Below are 11,136 nucleotides of genomic sequence, written 5' to 3'. Positions count from 1 at the left end.
CAAGCACTGGGTGTGCCGGATGCTCCATATACCTGCTCCAAAGCTGTGTAATACCCTTCCCTCCCTCATTCCCATGGAGGTCATTCCTGTGGCAGAAGGATAATCTGAAGTGATGGCTGAAAAGTGCTTTACCCAAGCATGGACACTGACACTCTAAAGCAGACAAAAAGATGTGGACACATGAACCAGCACAGTCCTTCCAAGAGATCCACAACATTTATTCAATTGCTTTGAAGGTGCAGTAGCATAAGTGCATGTTTCTGGCCCAGGAGCTCCCCAGTGCCAGGCCCTGCTGCTAATTGCAGTAGTTTTCCAGCTGGTAGAGGGAGCAGGTGTTGTGGCAGCATTGCTCAACAATCCCTCTCTTCACTTTCTCAAACTCCTCCTGCTGGAAGGGCAGCTCTCCCAGCTCGCCGTGCAAGGGACCACTCACTGCCAGGGGAGAAGAAAGGAAGGCGTGGGACATCACACAGCACCAGCCCTGGCTCCTGAGCCCTGCAGACACCCCCTGAGCAGGCACCAGATTTCTAATCCAGAGTTGGCTGGAAAATGGGAAGGAAGTTGCACAAGTTTCCCCAGGTTGGTGCTGCTTGTAGCACCCTGTTTCCTCTCCCAAAATAATCCTGTGATGTTCAGAAGATGCCAAGCTGAGTGACTGATGGCAGTGTGAGGGATAAAGGGATACAGGGGCTTTACTGGGGAAGATGTGTGGAGAAGAAGAGAATTCCTGAGCTTTCCCTGGGGTGAGCAACTAGTAAGTGAGATGTAAAAATGGGATGGTCTGCTCTATAGAGAAGAGTTTGGGACCACAGAGCCCTTTAGGCAGCTACCCACTCTTCTGGGAGCCTGGGCAGACAACTGGGATGTTCATGGGATTGCAGGGACAGTCCAGTTCTGAGGCTGGGTGCATTTCCCAGCTGTTCCTGAACAGCCTGATTCAGTTGGCTGCCTGGATATCGCCCCAAGCTGACAGAAAAAGCATTTGTGTGTGTCTGTGTTCACAGCTGGGGGCAAGTTTTTAGAAGCAATGATAAATTAGGGTATTTGGACACAGATAACACTCAACAGAATGATTATTTGCTGGTGAGAACTTGAAAACTTGTGCACAGATCTGTTCAGGTTTTAGTTGCCCAATGAAAATATGGAAAATGGCAAATAAATCAGTGAGTTTTTCCTGCAGGAAGAAAAAAGCCCTTAAGAGCAAAGAGAAAATGCCTGGAAAGTGAGAATGAGATGTGGTTTCTAGGGCAATACAAGTACAGTGCAAGATGCGAAATCCCCAAGCCCCTGAAGCGTGAGGCAATGAACAAGGCACAAGAGTAACACAAAATCATTATGCTAGTGTGCTAGAAGGGAAATTTGGGAAAAATTTGGTCCAATGTTAAGTAGAAGAGGAAATAGCTAGTCAAAGTTTTGTGATTTACTTGTCTTCATCCTTCAAGCCAGCTGTGAGCAGACTGTAAACATAACCAGATTGTGTGACAAAGAGGTGGTGGCTCAGGAAAAAGTCCTGGAAAAAAGGTAGAAAATCCTCAAATACTTGCATTCTTTTTGGCACTATTAAAATTCTCTGTACAGTATTTAGGTAGTTTGGCTAATGAAACCTCCAATCCATTTGTGGTGGTCTCCAGAAATGAATAATCAGAGAATGGGCAAATGACATCCCGAACAAATCATGGCCAAACTCTCTGCTAGGTCATTATCTTGTTTCACCTTACAAAGACCCCTAAGACTATTTCACAGGGTGGTTACATACACAGGAGAGAGAATTGGATATAAATGAAAACAGTATGTGATGGGAAGAGAAATGGTGGGAGAGATGTACTGCAGTCAGGGGATGTTACGTGAAGGTCGATCTTGAAATGAGAGGATTGAAATGGATGCAATTTGCACAGGGGTCTCTTCTTCATCTATTTACAGTCTTGATTAGAAGCTTGGAAGCCAGAATGTTCAATGTGTTTCTCCAGGCCTCACCAGCCAGCAAGGACATGGACAAATGCAGAGTTGCATGTTTAGAGATCTAGAAAATATGACCTAGGAAGGCAGTAGGGTTGTGCAGCTGAGGAGAGGTCAAAACTAGACATGAGAACAGTATTCAAATATTTTAAAAAGCAATGATAAAGATGAAAGAACAAGGCTCTTCCCCTGTCACTAATGAGAAGACAAGAAATAATTTACAGCAAGGGATGTTCAGGTTAGATATTGGGAAGAAACACTCAAGAAGAAGCTCAGTTAAGCTTGGGAATGGGCAGCTCCAGAAGGCAGAGGAAGCTTTCTCTCTGGAGGTTTTTATGAACATAGCAGACAAACATGACTGAGAAATAGAATGGGGACAACAATGGGGACCCTGTCTTGGGGCTGAAAGAGGCTTATCGAGTTCCTCCCACCTTTATTTCCTATGAACACTCCCAGGCTGGTGCAACAACCACACAAAGAAATAGACGAGTTTGAGCTTCCAGGCACAATTCCTTTTGCCTCATAAATCCTCTCTCCCTGCCCGCCCTCTCATCTGCCTTTTTAACCTGAAGAGCCTTTCACTGGCAACACTACGCTGTTGGTATGCCGAAGGTATTCCTGGCATTCCCCACGGAGAACATTCCTGGTGTCACTGTCAGGGATAGGCGGCTGTTCCATCGGTCAGCCTCACTTACCTAGAGGCTGCTCAGCATCCCGCCGGGCTTTGGGCTGGTAGAAGAAGCCCCTCTCCCCACAGACCAGGTACAGAGCTTCCACCAGGTGGGAGCCGCAGAGGTGCTGGTTGACAGCAGCGTGGCTGCTCCCGGGGCCCGAGAGGGCCAGCAGGGCCAGGAGGGGCAGAGATCGGATCCAGAGAGCCATGGTGGGCAGCCTGAGGCCTGGGGTTAAGAGGCAGAGGACACACAGGAAAGTCTAGGAGGTAAAAATAGGTTGTAATCAAGCATCGTGTGTCTTGCAGCTCCTCTGGCATGGAAATGAGACTAAAGTAGGAGATGGACCTTCTAGTTTGAGAAGGAAGGAGAGCTTTGTGCACCAGGATTTACAAGTGACAGTAAATGACTATTGACTATAACCATAAGCCCATCTCCATGCTCCATCAGTCTCAGGCTCCCTGCTGCCTTGCCTCAAAAGGCTGGTAGAGTCATCCCACCAAGCCCTCACATGTCCTGTAGAACTAAGATCAGCAGACTCCTTCAGAGGAAAAACCCTCTCTGCCCATTCAGAAGGCGCTGTAATGTGTGATGATGGCCCAAAACCAGCACCATCTCCTCAAAGACCTGAGGAGGCCTCATTTTCTTGGGTCAATGAGCCACAATTGTCACTGCCTGCTTCATCAACTTAAGAAGATGGGTCTGCACAACAGGTAGAAAGTAAAAGGGAGGCAATCCAACTTACCCAAGAGGTGGCAGCAAGAAGTGGAGAGAAGTTCACTCTGAGGGATGAAGATGGTTGGTAGTAATGTCCCCATTCTCTCTTTCCCATATTTATATGCTTTACGTTAGCCCAAGTGACACAAGAGCTACCAAGAGCCCCACCTCCTTGATGACACTCCAGCCAAAATTTTTGCTACTTGTGCAAATTAATTTCCCTCTGCGTAGCATCCGCAGGTCTTTATGCAGGTTAAGATAGAAGCAACTGTTTGCTGTTTCCATCTCATTTAGTCTGCTCTTTTCACTTCCCCAAGCTCTGTCCTAAGCCATCAGTGACCCTTTTAGCAGGAGATAATGGTGCTATTACAGCTGCAATGACTACTAATGACACTAATGCTGGCAATAGACACTGTTGGCATTGAGGTGGTTCAACAGCTGCTTCTAAAATGTAAAATTAAAAGCAAACATGTTAATCTGTTTGATTTTTATCACCTCGGAAAGTATGCAGCAATGGGACCAAGTGGTTGGTGAAATCATGCTACTGTCAGGTGTTAGGAGAAGGAAAACACATTATTGTGCTCAGGCTCACTGTCCACGCGGTGCTCAGCCAGAGACACGCGTCCACAGCTTGGGCAGGGGGAGGAATAACACCTGCATTTTGCAGGAGACCTTGGGTGGTCCTTTTGCCTCAGCACAGGGCCAGAGTTTGAACATTTGAAATGGTGTCGTGAAAAAAAATAAGCCTTTTTCCCTTCTCCCACTGAAAGGCAGGTTCCCTCTTTCACATGCCCCTTCGGATTCCTGTCTGGGATTAAGCAGAGCAAAGGCTCAGTCTCTGCCATGTGCAGCTGGGAGCTCTGAGCATCTCAGCTCTTCTCTCTGGGGCTCTGTCCAAAATGGTGTCTTCACCACCAAGAAACATTTCTGGTAAATCCCAGTGAAAACCAGGAGATATCTGATTATCTCCATTCTGGCTGCTAAATTTGCTTTTAAAAGGAGATAGATGGTGGGTCAGCAGTGGCACACTGGCTTTTATGGGTCTGATTTTAGCAACAGATCTAGCTCTTGCTCTTTTTCACAACATTATCCAATATTTGAGTACCTTTGTGTTCAACTTTTCTGCCACCAATAGCGAGCTTGTACTTTTTCTGCTTAAAGTATACTTTCTTTTTCTTTTCTCCTTTTATTTTTTTTTTTTCTACCTGAAAAGGCATATTTTAAATGCTGGGGATGAGATCATCTTCAAACTTCCCATTGCTCCAACTTTTCAAGTGTTCAGGACCACTGAGTAGGAGACATTTTCATCTGTTTGAACTCTCTTGCTTGTTTAACTTGGAATAAGCCTGATTCTCCATACACAGGACAAATCAGAAGGAAGCTCACCGAAATCAATGCAAGGCCTTGAGATTTGAACCAGGCCTTTGATTCCTTGAATAGTCAAAGCAATTCCATCCATCAACATTTAGGAGGTAGGAAGTGCCATATGCCCCTGTCAGGGCTGTGAGTGTGAAGTATCATATGTTTGCTAAATGACTGTGATTGCAAAAAAGCTCGTGAGAAGCGCTAAATCTCTGATGAGCACACAGGGACAGGACCCATTTGCTCAAACGGATGCAAGACAAGGTTATCAGTTACATCCCCCGCCATGTAGGTCTCCCAGCCCCCGGCTAATAAATCCAAGTTGTGATGCTCAACTACAGCTAATAGCATTTCTGCACAATGTGTAACACTATCTGTGCCTCTCTTCCCCTCAAAAAAGATATTAGATGTACTTGAATGACCTAGTGGTATACCCATGGAGAGGGGCTCAGGTTTCAGCAAGACAGGAGTTCAGGGAATTCACTTACTGAGACCTTCTTACTACTGGGTAAATTAGTGGGGAATTAGCAGCTGCATAGGATAAAACCTGGCATTTTACCCCAACTGAAGTAGGTTGCCAGAGCCTAGAGCAGAAGTTTTGTCTGACTCATGCTTCCTCCAGAGCAGGGACCTTGCACCTGGAATCTCACACAGAGAGGACAATCCCCAGAATTGCCCTCCAGATCCCCTTGGCAATCATGTGCCTGCAGTCATCGGGCACTGCTGACTGCAGTTTCAACTGCTCCGGGTTCCATGGACCTCAGTCAAGTGATTGCCTTGGACAGGCTCCTGAGCAGGGTGTTCCCCAGGTTAATCACATGCTGAGATTTGCCATTCAGGGCTTTCCTGCTTGCACTTTTGAATGTCACCTGAGCTCACCTGAACTCAAGTTTTATTGACAGAGGGGCTTTGTAAGGAGACTCCTCCATCCACTATTGTCTCCCTTCCGGGCAGCTTCCCTGCTGAACTCCCCCCTTCCCTGAGCCTTACACCACTGATGTCACAAAAGAAACCCTTTTTTTTTTGCTTTGAAAGTGCCATGTTCTTAGCCCAATGCTTCTCTTACTCTTGGCTAACCAAATCCTGGAGGTAGTTTCAAAAAGCTGGTGGCATTCCTGCAGCATGCCGCAGCCAGGGAAGGGCTGACTGTACCCGAGCGTTCAGGAATTCCTCTTGGCTCACTCTAGTTTGGGTACAGAAATAAGCCAGAAGATTTATTGGAAGGAAAAAAGATATCATGCTGGCTCAATGTTCAGCACAGGCCAATTTTTTTTTTCAAAAGTTTCCTACTACGATTTTTTCCCCCTTCCAAAATATGATCACTTTGATTATTTATTGGAAAACGTATTTTCTTACCATAAATGGTGCTCTGGAATATGAAAAATGCTAGCAGTCATATAAATGGATATAAAATGGATACAAACTGCGGAAAGTTTTGTCTTAGAGGGAAAACTCCCATGTCAGTAGTGAACTGAGAGGGGGTCAACAGGGGAGCCCATTTCTCAATGGAAAATTGTTTTCTACAAAAAAATCTCCACTTACTCCTTCCAGGCTGGGCTTCCCCATGATTTTTATGTCATTAGGCAGTGATGAGCCAAGCACTCATGCATTGTTTCAGCTATGCATGGCTCCTGTGATCCCCCCAGGTCCTCAGGTCCACATTGGGCTCACTTGGCTGAAGGGTGGGAGAGGCTGGGTGGGAGTGGGCTGCTCCTGCCCTTCATGCTAAAACACCTCCAGACGTGACTCAAAACCACCTCCCTTCCTCACATCCCCCCCAGTCCCGAGCAGTTGCATCAGTGGGAACAAGGCTTAGGCAATCCCCAGTGTCATGTAATCGAGTTTTACAGTCCACTGCCAGCACAATAAAATCTTTACTACTGTAGATGTCTTGCATTTTCAAACCCCGTCCTGAAAAAATACCAAGCCCACTACAGGGGAACTAGTTAACAATTACAAGTTTGTGCAAGTCTTAGTGGCAGCAAAGGTCAGGGCTGGAGCCAAGTGAGTTCTCAGCACCCAGGGACCCCCAAATGCCACCCACATCTCCCTTGCTGCTCTGATGCCCTGTGGTCACTGCCACTGTCCTTCCCATGCCTGTGTGTGCATTGTCCCAGAGGAGCAGCAGGGATCCACACAGCAGTAACCACGGACTCCTCTTCCCTGTGGGGTGAATTCAGTGGCTTTTGGAGCAAATAGCCCCAGTGCTCATTTGCCCTGTGCCAGCAGCCTGCTGGAACACAGCCCCAGTCACCCCGTGGGGTCTGCACCCCCAAGAGCAGGTTTTGGGGGTGACCAGCATCCTTGGTGCTCCCTGTTTCCATGTGGTTTCCAGCTGCTTTGCTCCCAGGGACGTGTCCAAGCACATGCACAGTGGCACTGGTGTGGGATGAAGGGCAGGGAGGGGAACCTGGCACTGGGGAGGGGCATTAATTCTGGGAATACTTGCAAAGATGCCTGCAAAGGTGCATTGCCTTGGGGACAGAGGGGGCTGCTGTAGCAAAGGGCGAGGCCTTGGCTTATCTGGAGTCACACAATGAGAGATGCCCTTGCCTCAGAGGGGGCATTGTGCAAGCAGAGCAGGAGGGTGCTCACTTTGATGCAAGTAATCTCGGCTGCTTCCATAAACTAATGCAGGCTGGTGGGGCTGGGGCCGTGTGAGCCGCCCCCATTGCCCCTCCAGCCACCAGCCTCAAGCAAGGCGCTCCTGCTGCACTGTGGGCTTCTCAATTTCCCAGGCTCTTCCAGGCCAGGGACATTATCCTGCTGCTTAGAGCACAAAGGGCAGGTTTATAAAAGAGCAGGGGATGTCCCAAAGCTCAGTGTAGCCCAGCAGGTCTGAGCCATCCGTTCCCATCAGCTCTGGGCTGGCTGCGAGCACAGGCAGCCCCCTGGAGATGCAGCTCGCTGCCAGAAGATACAATTGGCAATTCCAAAGAGCCAGTAGCTTTCCTTAGAGCACAAGGGAGGTTCCCAGGTGTGCTGGAGCTCTGAGAACAGCCTCCTGAGGCTCAAACCCTCTGGCCACCCTTCCTGAGTGCATAATGCCTCTCACAGGGACATGGTGACCTTTGGCAAGCCCAGCTCACCAGGGACCACTGAATTTGCAAATTAGTTTGGTTGCACCTTGTTCAAGTCCTGCTGGCCTCTGCAGGCTCAAACCCCTCCACAAGTGCATCTACCCAAGTAAGCTCAACCAAATTTAATGATCTCCAGAGTAAAGCTCCCAAAATCTTTCCCGTCCACTTTGGGAAGAGCATATGCAAGGTTATAAATAGAGATGGAAAAAACAGCTATGCTTCTTTTAACCCTATGAAAATATTAGCAGCCACATGTTTTTTGAGAAGGTAAAGAAGAAAATAGCACCTAAGAGCTGTTATTAGTTCCTAGAAACAGCTATTAGCAAACACAGCAGAACAAATTAGCTTGTTTATCAATGAGGAGAAGATTAAATCTGTGGCTATTAATGGCCCAAAAGTAATCCTTGGTGGAGATGGAGAAACATTAGAAGAGGAGATGACACCCTGCCAGAGGACAAGTACTGAGAAACAAAAGTAACAAATAACTTCCACTGAGTGGAGGAGCACTGGAAAAGTAGCCTGATCAGCACCAATCTAAAAATACCCATTTTCAGCACTGATACCACATCTGTCCTTGTGTCGTCGAGTCCACGAGAACAAACAGAGGATCTTGACCCAGTCCTCAGGAAACAGCCATGAGAGAGGCCACTGAGTCTGTGAGGGAGTTTTCTCCAGTGTCCAGAATTTTAGGCACTAAAGTCCCATAGTGCCACCACCATGGCTTCCACAGCAGGCGACATCACAGGTACCCTTTGGACCTGGAGAAGCCTTTGGTGAAACAGAGCAGAGGATGACCTGGTCCTTGGTCACGGTGCTGGAAAGGATGGGCAGAAACAGCAGAAGGTGCTGGGTGCTAAAACTGGGTGCTATAAGCAGTCAAGGCAGCAAGTGGCTAAGGAGGGAAATGCCAAAAAACAAAGAAATGGTTTTTACTGGCTCAGACTGATTCTGTCCCAACTGTAAAGTGGTCTCATGGATTGAAAACAAATCATTGTGTCACATACACCTGTGTTTTCGGCTACTGCATATTGATCTAAAGTCCCATTTTCTCCACGACTTCTGGAGGTGCTGCTGCTCCTTCACCTTCACAGGGTATACCTTGAGCTTCAGCACTTCAGGTTCCTCCAGCTGGGTTGGGACCTGAGACAGGAGCTGTGAGTTTTTCCTCCTTCCCCCTCACTCCTACAGCATCATCCATGTGGCATTTGGTGTTTTGCCAGCTGGCACAGCTCTGTGCCAAAGCACCTTTCCCAACACCGGCACTGAAAAACACGCAGCTCACCATTGCTCTTAGAGCAGTGGTTGCTCCCAGGCATCCATCTTCCTGGCACTGTCGTTCCTCACTCCCAGGGTGCTCCACTGGGGCCAGGAGGTGCTGAGGACTTGCAGAAGGGCTGCCCCTTTTCCTGCTTGTGGTCGGCCAGACCCCACTGAGGAGTGCTCTGATCTCCCCTGCCAGGGAATGGGAACTCCCGGCTCTGATACCATTAATTATCGCCGGGTAAGTGGATTGTTTGGAGCACTTAAAGCTACTTTAGGGATTTGGATGCACATCGGTAACTAGCCCATAGGCTTTCCTATGGGTTCCTAGACAAGGAGGTGTAAATCCTGCTGATAAGGCTTGTTAGTGATAGGGGCTGGGCAGGGGAAGAAGGGGGGGTGTTTGGAGCCAGGCACAGGGATCTCCAGGGCCGGGAGGGTTAAGCCCACTGCTGCAGCCCCCTCCTGCTGCTGGAGAGCCCCTGGCTGGGGGGAGGCTCTGGGGTGCTGCGGGCAGTCGGGGTCAGGCTGATTTACAGCAGCAGAGGAACCGGGGCTGTTAATTCAAAGTTGCCGCTTATCGGTGTTTAGAAAGCAAGCTCCGATCTGTTGGTTAGCGATTTGGCCTTTGCTGTAAATAGAGGGGCCCCGTGCTTTGCTCTGACATTTTTGTCTTATTATCTTGTCTCAGCCTCCGAGGGAGGTGGGAGAGTTATTTAAGGCTGACCTTAGTGGAAGGAAAATGAACAACTCCCTTACCCCACCCTGTTTTTCTCTCACAGTCCTTGGTAACAACTGTTGCATTGAAATATCTGTGCAAGATACTTAATCCTCCACCATCCCTGAAAATATTTTGTAGATCAATTCACCCTGCTGTGCCCAGAGAAAACAATCACAAGATACCAAGTAGAACTAATGTCAGGAGTAAAAAAAAGGATTTTGTGTCATTATTTCTCCAGAAAAATCAATGAGGACAGGCCTTGAATCCATCAGAGAATGGAGCTCACCATTTAGCCTGTCCAGTCTTGCATTGCTGTTGTTCAGGTTTAATTCAAATCTTTGTATCACGAGTTTGAAAAGCAGTGGCTTCATCACAAGTAACTAAAGATAAACCTCTGAACATAATATACAGAAACACATACAAAGTGGCTGGTTGGAGCTGGAGAGAATATTTTGGATTTGGGAAAATTTAGATTGAGATGCAAACCCTCTACAGCTCTGGAGTAGAGCACACAGGGGATGCACAAGGAGTTTGTGTGGGTCCCATCCATCCCTGTTGGGATGTGCATGGGTTTGGGGAGGTTTGCTGTATACAGAAGTAAACACGTGCATGCACTACAGCTGCCCCTGAGTGATTCACACCTCACACAAGACGTTCAAAGTGAATTGGTTAAGAGACACAGGAAGAAATCCTCATCCATTTGGAGCACAGCACTTGCTAGACTGAAAAACATCTAATCTCCAAAAGCTTGTTTTATTGACCTGTCACCGCCAACACCACCAGCTGCACAAGGAGAGTACTGCAAGGCTGCAGTGGCACATCTGGGGTGCAGACACGCGGGGTTTTTCAATCTCTTACCTAATCTTTGCAAACCTCTCTATCCAGTTAAAAACAACAACAAAACCAGAACAAAACAAAACAAACAAACAAACAAACAAACAAACAAAAAAACAAACCACCACCCAAAACCCCCTCATGATCAGTTTTCAAGGCTTTTCAGATACTTTCTGCTTTCAGCTGTGCCAGAAAAATGTCAAAAGATCATCCGTCCACCTAGAAAACCTAGCATTCTTCCAAACACTGTAATGAACAAGTGTTGGAAAACTGAAAACAAATTCCTTGCAGTGGAAAGTGCAGTACCCATTCTGGTCCCTGGGGAAAAAGCCAAGTCTGATTTGAGGTGGATTAGCAGCAGGAATGACAGCTCAGGTCAGGCGCAGCCTTCCTGAATCGGTTCCCCTCCCTGGGGAGGCGGTGCGTGTGTGCGCGCATACCTGCGGCTACGGGATTTGTAAATAATTAAGTTCTTCTGATCCCTGCCACCACGGCACAAGAAGAAAGATTTGGTCCTGAGGGGGCTGACAGAGGT

General features: G+C 47.7%; 1 protein-coding gene across 1 annotated transcript; it reads right to left on the bottom strand.

Annotated features, from left to right (window-relative positions):
* Positions 1 to 295: 295 nt before the first annotated feature.
* On the bottom strand, positions 296 to 3,445 carry INS (insulin). Its single transcript, XM_054635809.2, has 3 exons — positions 3,373 to 3,445; positions 2,652 to 2,855; positions 296 to 432 (listed from the first exon to the last, which is right to left on the bottom strand). Exons 1-3 carry the CDS (start codon positions 3,443 to 3,445, stop codon positions 296 to 298), a joined length of 414 nt encoding a protein of 137 aa, XP_054491784.1.
* Between the last annotated feature and the right edge of the window lie 7,691 nt (positions 3,446 to 11,136).

Source organism: Agelaius phoeniceus, chromosome 6 (assembly GCF_051311805.1).
Source record: "Agelaius phoeniceus isolate bAgePho1 chromosome 6, bAgePho1.hap1, whole genome shotgun sequence".
Taxonomy (NCBI): domain Eukaryota; kingdom Metazoa; phylum Chordata; class Aves; order Passeriformes; family Icteridae; genus Agelaius; species Agelaius phoeniceus.
Note: the sequence above shows the minus strand (reverse complement) of the source record. Positions and strands in the feature narration are given on the sequence as shown.

Bases quoted from the DNA above. Each gene is read 5' to 3' on its own strand.
- INS (XM_054635809.2), bottom strand. From the start codon at position 3,445: ATGGGGACATTACTACCAACCATCTTCATCCCTCAGAGTGAACTTCTC. The intron at 2,856-3,372 runs GTAAGTTGGATT...TCTTAACCCCAG, and splicing joins TTCTTGCTGCCACCTCTTGG to GCCTCAGGCTGCCCACCATG. The intron at 433-2,651 runs GTAAGTGAGGCT...CTCCCCTGGCAG, and splicing joins GGATGCTGAGCAGCCTCTAG to TGAGTGGTCCCTTGCACGGC.